General features: G+C 43.7%; 3 protein-coding genes across 4 annotated transcripts in view; 1 reads left to right on the top strand and 2 right to left on the bottom strand.

Annotated features, from left to right (window-relative positions):
• The window catches only part of ap1s3b (adaptor related protein complex 1 subunit sigma 3b), a 2,904-nt gene extending 639 nt beyond the window's left edge, over window positions 1–2,265 (bottom strand). Inside the window, exons 1-4 of the mRNA XM_079284441.1 lie at window positions 2,128–2,265; window positions 710–888; window positions 472–580; window positions 140–277 (exon numbers count right to left, since the gene is read on the bottom strand). Coding sequence (XP_079140567.1) covers window positions 140–277; window positions 472–580; window positions 710–888; window positions 2,128–2,130 — 429 coding nt within the window. The 5' untranslated portion in view covers window positions 2,131–2,265. The remainder of the gene's footprint in view (window positions 1–139; window positions 278–471; window positions 581–709; window positions 889–2,127) is intronic.
• A 106-nt stretch (window positions 2,266–2,371) lies between these two features.
• On the top strand, window positions 2,372–5,750 carry dhrs12lb (dehydrogenase/reductase (SDR family) member 12-like b). The gene is made up of 10 exons (XM_079284596.1): window positions 2,372–2,687; window positions 3,058–3,191; window positions 3,266–3,348; window positions 3,426–3,521; window positions 3,610–3,691; window positions 3,778–3,839; window positions 3,970–4,074; window positions 4,309–4,399; window positions 5,321–5,458; window positions 5,544–5,750. The coding sequence occupies exons 1-10, from the start codon at window positions 2,632–2,634 to the stop codon at window positions 5,663–5,665; spliced, it is 969 nt and encodes a 322-aa protein (XP_079140722.1). The 5' UTR covers window positions 2,372–2,631; the 3' UTR covers window positions 5,666–5,750.
• Window positions 5,751–6,391: 641 nt separating this feature from the next.
• On the bottom strand, window positions 6,392–14,384 carry LOC306788893 (cullin-3-like). 2 transcript variants are annotated; one of them, XM_079284578.1, is made up of 16 exons: window positions 14,131–14,384; window positions 11,681–11,878; window positions 11,424–11,537; window positions 10,298–10,458; window positions 10,064–10,178; window positions 9,749–9,977; window positions 9,481–9,626; window positions 9,190–9,366; window positions 8,879–9,049; window positions 8,627–8,734; window positions 8,289–8,413; window positions 8,097–8,193; window positions 7,828–7,962; window positions 7,519–7,705; window positions 7,096–7,241; window positions 6,392–6,951 (listed from the first exon to the last, which is right to left on the bottom strand). In XM_079284578.1, exons 1-16 carry the CDS (start codon window positions 14,188–14,190, stop codon window positions 6,820–6,822), a joined length of 2,301 nt encoding a protein of 766 aa, XP_079140704.1. In that variant the 5' UTR covers window positions 14,191–14,384; the 3' UTR covers window positions 6,392–6,819. The 2 variants fall into 2 exon arrangements, with proteins under 2 accessions (XP_079140704.1, XP_079140703.1); XM_079284577.1 differs by having other exon boundaries at window positions 7,828–7,966; window positions 8,098–8,193.
• Between the last annotated feature and the right edge of the window lie 1,547 nt (window positions 14,385–15,931).

Genomic DNA, 15,931 nt, shown 5'->3' with positions numbered 1-15,931 from the left:
CAATCAACACTAAACTACATAAAAAAAAAAAAAGCGTCCATTTAAAAAAAAAAAGAAATCTTGTCGATACATGCTCACACCACAGATGCAAGATTGTGTTGTGCATGAGAGCGTGTGTGTGTGCGTCGGCGCATCTCACCTCCTGTAGCATGTCGGAGGCTTCAATGGCGCGATTCACCATTTGCTTGGAGGTTTCTTGTATTTCCCCTCCAATTAGAAACTCATCCAGGATAAAATAGGCCTTCTCAAAGTTAAAGATGATGTCCAGCTCACACACCTGAGGGGAGGGGAGGGGGAGGGGATCGTCATCATTACACAAAACAGTGCAGAATGTACTTGCGTTACTTACATTTTTTACATTAAAAACAGACGTTTTGATCCGATATTTACTGACTAGTTCAACAGTACCGTCACATTATAACAGGCTACAGCTGCATATTGAATCAAAGAGGGTGAGACACGGTGAAATACATTGCCAAAGTATTTGTCCAGCAGCTCCACGTAGCGTTGGATAACCTCCAGGGCTATCAGCTCATTCTCCTGGTTGTCAATGGCCAAGCAGAAATACAAGCTGGCATACCTGAGGAAAAGGTGACACAGTGAAGAGTTATAAAACACACATGCAGCAGGTGTAACTAGACTGCTGCTGCTTCAGAAGCAGATAAAGTCCTTTGAACTAGATGAACAAACAAGCAGGGGCAGCACCCACCTCTTGTAAATAACCTTCAGGTCTTTCCAGTGCAGGAAGTTGCAGGAGCGCGGCTGCCGTGCCAACACCATCGTGGTCATGTCCCGGATGATCTTCTTCTTCTCACGTTCCGATATGGGCGTGAACCACCTCTGCAGACGCAGCTTCCCCTGGCGACTGAAGAGGAGCAAGAAGCGGATCTAACGGCACAGACAGAGCACACGCGTGTATCGGCACAAAGTCTTCAGAGGACATCATTAACTACTGTCTAACACAGCAAGCAAGGGTCAAACGAGTGGTTTCCTGTTGTCATGACTCATTACAGAGTAACTCCACTGAACAAACACATCACCAAAGGGGGGGAAAGAAGGCTCCACAGGCAGAAATGTGAGGGTCAACAAACGACGAAAGAACAAGTCGTTTTAGGAGGATTTTCCTCTCCAGTTTTCAAGAGCGCTAAGGATGTTTACAGAATGCGCTTCCTAGCATTGGACATACATATGGCTACGTATCAAAATGGAGATTAATGTTACCCGATCTCTATTGGAAACACACTGATTCCTTTGAGTCTTCCTCTCATTGTTGACGTAAGAGGAATCAATAGTTTAAGTATTTATTAATAACGTGGGGTGGTGTGTTGCACCTCTGAGTGAAATCTGTGAGAGATCATTTAAACCCACACAAACAAAAAATCCCCCAAAAGAGATAAGTCAGAGTGGACTATAAGCAGATAAGTCAGAGTGGACTATCAGCAAGTGTGGACATTATAATGCACAAGATGTTTCCTATTTACTGTCACGACAAAATACATAAAGTATGGAACGTTGTGTACAGTTCACACTGTACACAACGTTCCATACTTTATGTATGTTCTATGTTATATTTTGTTCTAGCTTTGTAGCCATTTTAGGAAAAGTGTAAAAGTAGAATCTGTTTTGCACTGCAAAGTCACCAGAAAAAGAACAATACAGCCAGATAGATACATCATGATAATAAAACCACATAATAGGCTACTAGAAAAACAGCAGGCCTACAACAAGGCAAACACTGGTATCTCCAGGTTAGTGTGCGTGGCCTCTCTGTCAACCCAAAGGAAAATCAATATGGAAAGCATTACACTGCCACCAGGGCAGGGCTCGACGCAAAGTCACGAAACCGGTTTGACTGAGGCCGGTTGAGGAAACGTACACTTCACTTCCGGCTGTCGCTTTAAATGAACACAAGCGATAAAACACAATTAAACCGACACGCACACGGAATAAAACCACACACAGCTGCTGCACGGCGCCCTGATGCGAACGAACGGGCCTCGGTGTAGAAGGAAGTGGTGCGGAAGTGTAGTTCCTAGCTTTTAGCTACCTGACAGCGACAAACAGGTGCAACAGGTGAACAGCCTGACGCTAACAGTCATGCGTAGAAAACGACCACCAAACACTCACCATGTTGAGGCCGCGCAAAGAGCTATAAACGTTATCAAAGTATTAAAAAGAAAAAGAAAAAAAAGAAGCACTTTAACCCTCACAAAGGGTCAGCTGGTTCGGCTGAACGCATCTCTATCCGTCGCTCACTCCGGTCCGGCGTGAAAGTTGGTTATAACTCCGCCCGCCTGCCGGACGCGTCACCGCCCCTCACACCCGTCCGGATTGGTTGTTGCCGGATTGTGTTGCAGAGGTGCAGCCCGTCACAACCTTTTTAAATATGTCCCACGTGATCGGTGCAAAGCCCTTTTCGTGAATGAGCTGATACAACTTTAAATGCGACTTGACTTTTATCAGGGTGAGCGTCTCAAGTGTTGTTCCCACGCAGAGTCGGCAGAGCGCAGAGAGCAGCAAGCGCTCCCTCCTCCCTCCGCCTGCTTCATGTGACGCTGATCCGTCACAGCGATTGACAAGGACCGCCAAAGCTAGAACACTTCTTGGATTTTTTATTATTCACTTGATAACATGTCTCTGTACCGGAATGCCGTCTGGTTTCTGAATGGAATCCACCAATATACAAGGTCAGTCATCACACTGAGTCCTTAAGGAGGTTATCTAGAGATGAAATAGCTGGCAGAGGATGCTTTGTCACTCTGTGTGGGCTACATGATTTCAATAAATTGTCAGTCCTGCTTGTTGGTTGTCAAAATATGTAAAATGCATTATCTGTAAAAATGTATTTGGTGTCATTCGTTTAAGCCTAAAGACTGCTGAACAGAGGAATACCAACGGTCTGACCGTATGGCACACATCAATGCACAGACTGGCCTTTATGCACAATTACAATGGTTCCATTGACAGCTGGGGTGTATTGAGGATCACCTGACTCTACTGGAGCTAAGATGTGGAGAGAGAGAAACTGCTCATATGTATTTCCCGTGTGCCTTTAAGGAAAGGATATGAGGCAGCATTAAAAGACTTCAAGCCCCAAGACCTGGATGTGTCCGTGGTGGGACGGTCCTTCATGATCACCGGAGCCAACAGTGGGATTGGCCGGGCAACAGCCATGGCCATAGCCCAGAAAGGTAAACCGCTGCCGAGGTATGGTCTCTGCCTTCTTCTATAATGATAGAATTCAAACTTTGCTGTTTTTTTCCAGGTGGGACCGTCCACATGGTGTGCAGGAACAAATATAAAGCAGAAGAGGCCAGGGCGGACATTGTCAGTGAGTCTGGCAACACGGTGAGTGTTGTTGGCCTCGAACTGACACTAAACGTGACGAATCCCATGTGAGACTGATGCTCATCTGGTTATTCTAGGAGGTACACGTCCACATTGTGGACATGTCAGAGACACACAAAGTCTGGGAGTTCGCAGAGGCCTTCAAGGGGCAGTATCCAGCCTTGAACGTGTTGGTATGCGTCACCAGTCTCCTTTAATATTCATCCTAAATCGGTCTTCACAAACTGATCCTGTTTGATCTGACAATTTCCTTCACGACAGATAAATAACGCAGGGTGCATGGTGCACAAGAGAGAGGTGAACGCTGAGGGCCTGGAGAAGAACTTTGCCACCAACACTATGGGTGAGCCCCTCATTGTGATGGTCACAGAAGGCCATGCTGCCGTACACATGCACAGTCTGAAGTTTGCCTCTTCTCCATCTCTCTAGGGGTGTTCATCCTTACGCAGACTCTCATACCACTTCTACAGAAGAGCCGGGATCCAAGGGTGGTATGAAAACACACACACACACACACACACACAAAGTGCTCCTCTGCATCATGTGCATAATGGCACTTTTGTCCGAGCTGCAGTGGCTGTTGTCTCAGCACACTGGGCCTCTTTTCTCCCTGCCTGTTAGATCACTGTGTCCTCAGGAGGCATGCTGGTCCACAAACTCAGAGTCGACGACTTGCAGTCAGAGAAGGACTACTTTGATGGTGTCATGGTCTATGCCCAGAACAAGGTTGGGGGAGGGAGGGAGGGAGGGGGGGGGGGGGGGGGGGTGGTATGATCCAGGTTACAAAACAGGAGTTGGAGTTATATTTAGTAACGTTATCCGTCTCACTGCGTTGGGATTTATCCGTGTAATGTGGATGAAGAGAGGAAAACAGATAGTAATGCAACATGCATGGACAGTAGTAGTGGATACTGTTGGCATATTTCTGAGCTGATGCAACCATGTGATGTTTCTCCTCAGAGACAGCAGGTGGTGCTGACACAAGAGTGGGCCCAAGCTAACCCAGACATTCACTTTTCTGCGATGCACCCAGGCTGGGTAGATACTGCAGGTACTGATAGGCAGCTGGTCCAAATGGCCTAAAGACTGTTGTTTCTGCAGGCCAAAAAAAAAATCATATACATATATTGTACAGCTGTCTTGTCCCTCAAATATAGTGGCAATGGTCCTGATGGTGGTGCTACAGCAACATACAAACAACAATCTGATCTAAGGCATGGCTACACAGTAAATAAAGCCACGCAAAACAATGAGTACAATTGAAAATCTGCTGGACTCAGCTACAATATTAAAATGAAACATGTCAATGTGTAAATAATAATAATAATACAGCTATTATAACATGTAATAATGACAGCGCCCATTTTGGCTGTTTCACTATTATACTTATGTAATTACATTTTACTGATATTACTCTCATAGTTTTCCTTTTGTAAGGTTTTGAATGAAGGACTTTAATTATTAAATTGTGGTATTTTAACTTCTACGTAAGTAAAAGATCTGAATACTTCTTCCACTGGTTGTTTTAAACATTCAGCAAACTTTGAACCCATAACACACTATAGTACAAGACTTCCTCTCACTGTCCTGTTCACTTGGACTCAGAGATGTTTATTAACGTTTCGGTCCATACATCTCCATCAGGGTACTTTTTAAAAGATATGTTTATGAACAACGTTCTGAATGCAAGTGAAGTGGACAGTGTGCAGGTGTCTGGCTGTCCTCCGACCGCAAAAGTTTGCTCTCTTCTTGAGCCGATAACGCACAAAATATGACCATAAACTCAAATATAAACATGTCTTTATACCTAAATTAATATATATATAATAGCTGTGATTTAGACCTATCAAACGGAGGACATGAGGTAGATAAAATATGAAATGATAAAAACATTCAGTCACTGTTCATTAGTAATACAGTATTAACCAAAGATACACACACACACCACCAACCCTCTCTCTCTCGTTTCCAGCTGTTTCTACATCAATGCCTCAGTTCCACCAGATGATGGGGGAGCGGCTGCGCAGTGCCGAGCAAGGAGCCGACACCGTTGTGTGGTTGGCCTCGTCTCGAGCTGCTGCCAGAACACGCAGCGGGCAGTTCTTCCAAGGTCAAGAGCACCAAGTGTGACCGCTTTCTCCACGACACACACAGAGATGCGTCTCTTTCATTCTGACGGACTGTTTGTGTTGCAGATCGTACGCCCGTTCCGGCCCACCTGCCTCTGGCCTGGACTCACAGCTCTGCTGAAGATATTCAGGTGTTCATGACTCAGATGGAGAATTTGGGCCGATCCTTCACTGAAAACCTGATGTAGAGCTTCGCCTTCCAGACCTCAACTTGTCTGAATATTCTGATTATAAATGTTACACTACATGTAACTGAGCCATTAAAGCATTAGTTGCAATCAGATACATTTGTTTCTCTTTCAGTCTGCCTCTTTATTCCACACAGCCACATGTTTAGCACAGTGCATCGCTTTAGTTACCTGTGATAGCAACAGGAACTTTCACTGCGTGTCAAACTATTGACTTAAAGACGAAAGTCATTGATTTGGATTGAATGTCTCATTAGTTACTGAGCGCCCGTTTATTATCTCGACAATAAAGCAAGATCTATGTTTATCTGCTGAATGTGATTTAGATTCTATAACTTGTGGCTAATACCGAAAAGTTGATCGCTGTCTGCACGGCGCTCACATCTGAGACGTGCAGTAGAGACTGCTTTCCTAGGACACATTTGAAACGGTTGGACATTTGCTTTAATTGAATTAAAATGGAACAGTCCAATGGCTGTAATTTGACACATTAGTCATCTGCTCCCATTCAAATTTCTCAATCCTCAAAGAACAAATTAAAAAATACTTTTCTTCAAGTACCGCAGCAGATAACAGTGCTGTGAGCCCTTTACTCTAGTTTTGATGTTTTCATACCGACTGAAATGCTCAATGAGGATCGGAGAGTAATGTAGCAGATCAGACTATTTCTGTGAAAAACTAGAGCAACAATACTCATTTTTATTTTTCGCTTTGTAACAATCCACATTTGCTGTTTTAATAATTTTATTATTTTTTATACAGTATTGAAACAAAAAAATGATGTGGTGCATTCACATTTTCCCAAGGGATTCTTTGCAAGTTTGATCTCTACAAGGGTAAAACAGTGAAAAGCTTGAAGCTGGATCCATCCATGTTAAAACTCAGGGAATAGGAAGACTGGGCCCAATTTAAAAATCATCTACAAGTTTTGATGGATTGAATTTCTGCGCCGACATTTTTATTCCCATTTATGTTCGTTTACTGTGTTTTTGTAAGGGAGGATGAATCAGGTTCCCAGCATTTGTCTTTAAAAGAAACTTCCAGTCCATGCGTAACAGTCCAAAGAAAACAAACAAATCCCATACCCCCCCCCCCCCCCTCTCGCCACCCCACCCCCGTCCAGTCTCTTCCTCCTCTCATCCACAGTTCCTCTTCTATGCAACGTAGGTGTATACTTTGCGATCTTCTGGCGTCCTTGCCAGGTATTCTCTTTCTATTAGTCCTTCTATACGCTTTTTAATTACGACAGGGCTCGGAAGAAAACGTGACCGTAGCTGCTGAGTTACCTGAGGACACAAAGTCACAGCGGGTAAGCAAAATGGCAGAACACAGCCACAATAACAAACATTTTGAAGATGGGGAAACCAAATTGCTGTCCATTGTTAAAGAGAAATGGACCAAACTATGCATTCTCACGAGGAGCTCCTTACCTCAGCCACCAGGATGTTGTGCTGCATCTTCTTCCTTGACTTCATGATCCGGACGATGGCCGCCTCGATCTCATGCTTCCTGTCGTCATCCACTTTCTGCCGCGTCTCTTTCCTTTCGGGGTCGGATTCCCCTTGTTTAGCAGCAACTGGGAGAGTAGGATACAGGGACAAGATGAGGTGCAAGGACCAAATGTTGAAAATCTCTCAAGGCACTATTTTGAATATTACAGAAAGGAAGAGTCCCCCCCAGCTTGATGTCACAATGTACTTTTGAAGAGAGGATGTAGGAAAGGCCCATTTTATCCTATAGAAAGGACGAATATTGTATCCTCTGATCAAAAACACAGTACACCGTGTTGGACAGAAGGGAGGTGAGACTTGTTGCTGTAGTGACAGTACGTGTTGAACACAAACTTTGCCCACCTGTCTGTATTTTGACTCGGTGCAGTTTGGAAGTAAACTGATCATTAACTGTAAACACGTGGCCGCTCTCGATCTCCTTAGACTTGGGCTCCTTGGTGAGAACTCTCTGTGTTGGCTTCCCGCAGGCCAAAGACTGCAGCGCTCGCACCAACTCCCGCTCAGGGATATCCGTCTCCTGCTGGATCTCCTTTAGATGGCCGACAGAAGAATATTGTAAAGTCCTCGCATAGAAGAATGCATGCAAGTCATATAAGTTAGCCAAAAATAACCTCGACAAAGACGAGATTATGACAGCCGACGTGTCCCCACCTCGAATGTGCACTTTTCTCTGTTGTTGAAGAGCATGAGGATGGTCATCTGGAAAGTGGAGACCTGCAGTATGTGCTTCCGGGTGTTAGAGCCCGTCACCTGAGCTCCTCCCACACCCACCTCTGAGCCGTCCTCCTGCAGAGGAAGTAGAAGGGGAAGGTAAATGTAAACTACAAACTTAGGAAATATACTCAACACCATCACTCATTCTTGATCGAAGCGGTTTATAATAATAATAATAAAAAAGGCAAATGGCGTTTTTCATCTACCTTTTTAATAGTTCCGTAGAAAGTTGCGTTTAGGTCGGCCCCGCCCATATGGTGCTGCAGTGTTAGCTGCCTACCACTGTGCTTAGCGAGGTAAAACCTACAAAATAACAGCAAGACCTTTAGAAACCACACGGAACGACACCGAGCCTCCCTCTGTTCAGTGAAACATTCAGGTGAATTAAAGAGCATTACCTTCTAAAGACTTCAAAGGCGTGTCTGGGGGAGGGGGGGATGGTGCATTTAGGTGTTGCCGACTGTGTGGGCCAGTAGCCAGTAGTTAGCACTCTTACTGTGAGGTCCACACCACTTAGAGATGCCTGAATGAGACGCATGGACATTTTTTTTCGGAATTTATCTCACAAACACATGTTGACAGAGCATGACTGAACAGTTATTACATCTCAACAGAATAACTGGTACACAACATTCTGATTAAAGACTCGCTTCAAATCCTGAGATTTAAAAGTTCTTCCATTACGATAAGACACATTTCTGCTTGGTTTCTCTGTAAAGAGGTCCGACTGTCTTACCGACGTGGTCTGTATGTGTTGCCTGAACTCATCCATGGTCGTGTTGGATATGCTCATGTCTCTGAACATCCCTTCCAGTTTCGAGGTGAACTGACAGCCGCATTCTGTCTGCAAAGGAGAAAGACCGAACAGGGAGTTCAAACTGCTGACGGAGGACTTAAGATGGGGCGAAGGGCAACAGCAGAGAGGAAGAAAGCGAGCGGTACGAGGGATATGCACATACAGTGCATCCGTTACCAGAACGTCTTTTACCTTGAGCTTGGAGATCATGTTCTTCTCCGAGTCGTCTGACACACTCTTGTTGCTGAGGAGCCTGCGGCCCAGATGCTGCTTGTAGTACCTTTCAAACACATCCTTCTCTTGCATAAACCGGAACAACACCATGGCCTTGTCGAGGATGGACTCCACCTCCTGTTCTGTCAACTGGTCAAACACGACAGGGTGGAAAAAGAATGAGGAAATGTACAAGACACGCAAAAACAAAAAAAAGCAGATTTCTTGGAGGGCACACAAATGTAGAAATATAAGCCGTGCGTTATAAAAAAAAAAAAGAAGATTCATACCCCTTTCACACCCTTCTTGAGCTTGTCATCAATAAAGAGTGATAGGTACTCTGGTGAGCGGGAGTTGAGGTTGAGGAAATACTCAAAGTCTCCTGCTATGGTTTGTTTGAAAAGTCTGTCGTTGTTGAAGGACTCGAGGAGGAATCGATCAAATCGTATCTTCAGGTCTAGCAGGCCCTGTTGAGGAGGCAGTTACAAAGAAGTGGTGTAATAACACGTTTCCCTCTCAATCACAATGGCAAGTTGGGCTCACTGATATCTCGAGACATAAACTTGTGTTTTTGGACATACCTGAATATAGTCGACAGGGTTCTTGCCCTCTCCCTCTTCGGACACTAGCGCTTTGCCTTGCTCCCTCAGGTAAGAGCTCATGCACTCGCACATAGTTTTCAGGCCGTTTGGCACACGACTGAACAGCTTGTACATGCACGCCAGGTCTGAGAGGGAGACACGGTGGGGGAAAACATATGAGAAACAAGTAGAAAAAAAGACAACTTTGCAATTCTTAATTTTGAAATATAAATGCAATGCTTTGACATTAAATCGGCAACGATGTTACCTTCTGTCTTGCCGTTCTTGAGCATATGGACGAGGCCAGAGTTCTCCATCTCCACGATGGTCTTCATGTGCTTAGAAATGAGCTCCCTCTCCACCACCTTGACAATGGGCTCCTCTGTAGACTTGTCTAGGCAGTGCATTACTCGCTCGATCTCTTCATTGATTCTGGCCTCTACCTTCTTGATGTAGACACTGGCACTGTTTTCTGCTAGGAACTTTTGGCTCTCCATCTGAATAAGCAGATATTATGGGATTATCCATTGCAAAGATTTTCAGTGGTTAAAATAAAGACACCAACAACCTACCACAGACTTACCTGGAAGAATTCCGCTGACATATCTAAGAAGGGACCTTCAAAGTCCTCCTCATACACAGACCTGCCGTCCAGGCCGAGAATCATCAGCATCTGGCAGGCGTTTCTGATGGCGCCCCTGCAGAGGATGATAAAATAGTGGGCTGAAACATATGATATAAGACATGAAACTTTCTAAGTTCAACCAGAACACGGAGCACCCTGGAGTAATCCTTGTGAAGTAGTACTCCTGCATACCTGTCGACAACCTCTCCCTTCCTCTCGCGAGCGATCATGTCCAGTAGCGTCTGACGTAGGTGGTCTCGGATGCAGCCGTAGCGCACCACCTGGTCTCTGAATATGATGAGGCCGAGGTTGTACACATTCTCCACGTTGTTTTGTTGAACGTAGACCCGGTCCTGGGAGACGAGAGAGCACGGAGGTGAAAAAGAGCCTGAATACAGCATATATGGAAAGCAGCACTGTGGCCCAAACTGACTCAACAACCTTCATACAAACATTATGCATGTTAACAGAATCTTAAGAAACGAGATATAAACCACTGTTTGTATTTAAAAGATTAGTATGTTAAATGTATATACCAGATAACAGGAGCTAAAATTAAATACATAATTAAAGAGCATGCTCAGCATTAACATGAATGAACTATGCATGACAAAGTACAACCGCCCTACCTCTCCTAGAAAAACAAATATTGTTCCAGGGCCGAAAGAGAGGCGCAGTGGCTTCCAGAAAAACAAAAAGGTAAATACACCGGGGGAGAAGAGTGAAGTCACACTTGCTGCATCTGTCTGGCTCTCCTCTAGAGGTCAGCAGGCAGGTACAAACAGGAAGCTGCTCTCATTGCACAGTCTGCCGTAGTTAAACACCGGGAAGCCAACTGTCCGGGGTAAAGCCAGGACAGGAAAAAGGAGAATACAAAACAAAAGAACCCCAGGAGAGCTGTGTCGTCTCTGTACTGCTTGTGCCATTGTTTAGCCTGCATGTCCTGCCAGTTTTCCAAAATAAATAAATAAATAAATAAATACAGCAACAGAGGCCCATTGTTGTTAGGACCACAAAGAAAACAGCACCTTACAAAGTCCAGAATAGGATGTAGGTGAAGGGCAGCTACAGTTGGAAAAAAAAGGCCATTTCTTGAAAAGCACAACATTTTTCACAATTATTACAAGCACCATAATCTACTTGCAGAGGCAACAAAACTCAGAGCACAAACACAGAAATGCTGGTAACATTGACATGAATAAAAAACAAAACAACAGTCACCGCTGCATTGTGAAATGTTAAAGATCTTTGTACAGTAATGCATCTACAACTACAGAATGATTCAAACAAAAAGAGTACGACAAGAAAGCCTATTTACCATGTACATGAGGATGTCTCTGATCATAACCATGGCAGTCTGATGGTCATTCCACGCCTGATTCAGTGTTTGCAGAAAGTTATTATTTAGAGAGTTTAAGACATCTTCCCGTACCTGAAAACACAAACAGATTGACGTCACATCAAGTTATTTCTGGTGTGATAAACATCAGGTCATACTCATAAGGAGACTCGTGAAATGATTTGAGGGGGTTAGGGGTGTTAACAACAGCTTTGGAGAGGAAAAGGTTTCTTTACTTTGTTGATGAGGTGCTCTGTGACGACCTCCCTCAGGCCTGTGTAGAGCTTCTCCCCGTGCTTGTGGAGCACCATGGTGTAGGCGTTCCTGTACAGCTCCTCAAAGCTTAACCCGCTGTTGTTCTTCCTCTGGATCTCTTGGATGGCATTCTTTAGGAGGTCCCAGATGTTGTTCACATACTTCTCATCCATCGTCATCTAGCAGGGAGAAAAGGGGGTTTACTTGTAAAATGTCTATTCTTCATTATCTCCATTAATGTCAAGGACTATTCGTTGCAATACAACTAAATACAAAATAGTTGATAATTTGTTAAAAGAAAAGATCCATATGCATAACACAGAATCAATAGATGTTCTACATTATTAATTACTAATGCAGCTTTCTAAATCTGTCTGCAGAAACTGTCTGATTTTAAAACGTATACATAACCATATACACACACTTACATATGTCATTTCTGTCAGAAATGGATTAATTAAGGAAGAAGCTAGGAGAAAGCTAGATAAAGCCACACAAAAAATGCTTTATTGGCAGTGTTGCGATATTAATTCAATAGAAAGTAAACCATATGCATTACATATTGTGTTGAAGACTTCAGCCCATTGCCTTCGTCTTGACCACACTGCATGAAAAGCTTTACAATCCTAAAGATTGACTCCAGCAAATCAGGGAACAGAACATCCGGTCTTGACGACTGTCCACAACGAAGGACTGAATAAGGTAAATAAAGTCAGTAAACCGAGACATAAAGACCCTTGGTGTAAACATTTCCCTCAAACTGTACCAACAAAGCTGTACATAGAACATAGAGATGGTAGAGAAGCAGCCATCAAGTGTCTACCACCTTTGCTGTGTTCAACTTTCTGAATGAAAACAAGATGCTTCAAACCACAATTATCCCTGTAGTATCTTCACATAAGCATGAATTATTATTTTTTATCATGAAATATTGTTTTTTGCCAAAGTGCCAAGACCTAGGAGTCACTTTCTGTGTATCTCACCATAAACACAATAACAATAAAGGTGTGAGGATGTCAGTTTCCTGTTATCTCACTAAAGAGAAGCACAGTGTATTATTTCCCTTCTTCACTCCTTAAACTCGATCATGAACCTGATCAGAGCCTCACCTGAAGGGAAGACGATCAGGTGTCAACCAGATGTGACTAATCCACATTAAATACAGTTTCCTTGTCAATGTCATTATGAAATTCAGTGTTTCAGTTTCACTTACTCTCATTCAGTAACAAAGGCTGCCAATTCAGTTTTTAGCCTCATGTTATTCAATATAAAAATAGAGTCAGTATCTGTATATTAAAAGTAGCGTATGTATGGGTAACTCTAGACGGACAGCTGACCTGCCCAAATTCCAATTCTAAATAATATCATGAATCAAAGTTTTCAGACCACAAGATAAGCAAGTCTGAATAGCAACTAGAAATACAAGAGCTGTAATGGGATACATTAATATAACCCCTGAATTCAAGTTTGTTATTATATCGACCAACACCACTTGGTAGTTGCTACACTCTGGTGGTCTTGCATTTGCATGTAAGCTCAACATTTGATAAAGGATTAACTGTGTTCACTCACTCATCTGCTCACTGACTCATTCTGCCAGACACCCACTCACAACCCTGGATATCCAAACGGAGGAAAAAGCATTGGTCTGTGTTTCACACAAGTAATCTCGACAAGGAATGGAAGGATGTTCCAAAAGGGCTAGGCAACTCAGACAAGGCTGCACATCCCACAATATGAGAACTGCGCTCATAACAGATAATTGTTGAGTGAATATGTTGTTCAGCACAGTGATCATCAGATGTTGGTGTCATCGTTGTGTGACAGTAGTACGTTACTATCAGTAGGCTGCTGGGTTGACGTCAACAACACTAACGACGATACCATAGCCATGTTTACTGTAGTCTCACGTTAAACTGAAGCTGTGTTAGCTCTCGAGATGAAGCACTACATAACAATGTGGTAGTTGCCATCTATAACAGCCTACGCCAAATGCGTGGTGCAACGAACCACCAACATCCAAAAGAGCTGGCCGTTACCATAGCGTAACGATACTTGCTGACTGACCGCAACTTAGCTAGCGTCAAGTTAGCCAACATTATCAGGCCTGCTACGCTACTTAGCTAGCTACCGTTTGCTAGCAAGGCACTAGGGAAGTTTCCTTAACGTTATGCTAACATTAGCTCATGTCAAACGACGATAACGTTGTCAAGCCATGGAGCTAGCAAACATTAAATAAGCCGAACTGCTAAAATGGCTGACGTTCTTCGGGTAATTTGTTTCGCTGATAGCATCTTTCAGGTGACAATGACATGTCTTTCCAGTTTGAGCGGCTAGCTAGCAGGTAGTTGCTAGCACAGAGACCCGTCATCCCCGGTACTCGAGTCTCATAGTTAGCGTCTCAGCGCTCACAGAGCCGGACAATACTTACAGGAAAGGCTCGTATTCTCATCTTGGTGTCCTTCTTGGGGCCGCCTTTGAGGTTGGACATGATTAGTTAGAACGACTTTCGTTTCTAAGTTGACTTAAAGACTACATGAAAGGCAGTTGCTAGTTTGCTTTCTACGCCAGGAAAGCGGCAGGGACACTCAGTGACCTCCCCTTCAGGAAATAAGTCGTTCTGTTATGTTGTTGTCACTCGCTCTCCTCTCAGTGGTTTTTAGCTAATGTTAGCTTGTATGCAGTGATGGCGGACGGCTGTACTCCACTGCGCAACGCCGAAATCTCGCGAGAGAAAACTCTACTGACAGGTGCATTCCACAGGTTGATAACATACCTTCGCGGTTAAATTAGCATCTGCTAACTGTAACATGTTATATTAATATTTCCACGAAAAGCTGTAACGTTAAGTATTTAAGAACTTTTTTTTAACGGCAAAATAACTTAAAACTGAAAAAGGATTGACAAAAAAGCACCGAGGGCGGCGAAAAACTTTATTTCAAACGTCAAAATAGAGTAAACGCTGTGGCTAACGTTATCCCTTAATAAAGGCCAGGCCACCATCCCAACAGCGGGTACGTTTTAAACAGAAAGCATAACGACCATTTTTTGTCAGTGTCAGATAGGGCCAAGAGTTTAACACCATACTTACTAACTGTCACCTTTGCTGTTTTCCAGTCCACCGCATGTCCAATTGCACGTTCCGAAGGTTCACCAACGGCTGGAAGATGGAATATCTTCTCACTGTCATGACGATGCTCTCTAAATAAGAGAAAGAAAAACAATGTATACAACCGCAAATAGGTGAGTCCATTGGAAGTATGATACTATCACAATATTAAACCCAGAACCTACCTTTAGTAGCTTACCCCACACAAACTAAACATGAATTACTACATATTTACAGTAGCCTACATAGTGCCAATACTAGTTGGTCTACCTCTGCATTCTGGTGTTATGATGGGAACTGTTGCATTCTTCCTGAGATGAGCTCCAGCGGTCCTCCTCAGGCCCATGTTCTCCAGCTCCAGCTTTCTGATTTCCGTCCGCATGGCGCTGATCACCAGTAGAAGCCTCTGTTCACTGTCCATGGTGCTACCTGCACACATTTCCACCCTGGCTGCATCTCCCTTAGAGGCATACAACCCACCAAACAACCCCATCTGACCAGTAAACACACAGTTCACACATAGAGCCTAAATTAGGTGGAGAAGCCCCAACATTCATATAACTTACGTGGAGACAACTACATCACAGTCTACAAGGCTTCCTATGTCCTCCTTCTTTTAAAGTTGACATTAAAGCTCAATATCGGGCCAACAAAGAAAGAAGCAGCCAATCAAAAGCAGCAATCTAGTCCGTCATCAGACCACTGAAAGTCTGGTCACATGATGGGGACAGTGTTATTTTCTTCTTAGTGATCGGATGCCTACCACTTTCCCTCCTGTTAAATATTCATCTACTCTGTCAACGTAAAGCAACAAAAGGTACTTGGGGGGAGAGGCGTAACCTTTGTCAAGGGTGATCTGCTTCTCCTTTAAACTCAGACTAATTCTCAAAATGGCTAAAATAGACATAGGAGCACCAGATGTTGTTTAGTATGTGAGGTACATCAAAACAGACCTCTCAGTTTCCACACCAATGTCCTCATTTTAGGGCTCACGCAGACTGCCTTACTGCATTGACACAAACCTAAAAAGTGCACACATATACAGTTAAGTGCAATGAATAACCAGATAACTGCTGTAATGTGTGTTTGTGTTTATGTGGGTTGACTTATACATATGTTATGT

Source organism: Melanostigma gelatinosum (assembly GCF_949748355.1).
Source record: "Melanostigma gelatinosum genome assembly, chromosome: 15".
Taxonomy (NCBI): Eukaryota; Metazoa; Chordata; class Actinopteri; order Perciformes; family Zoarcidae; genus Melanostigma; species Melanostigma gelatinosum.
Note: the sequence above shows the minus strand (reverse complement) of the source record. Positions and strands in the feature narration are given on the sequence as shown.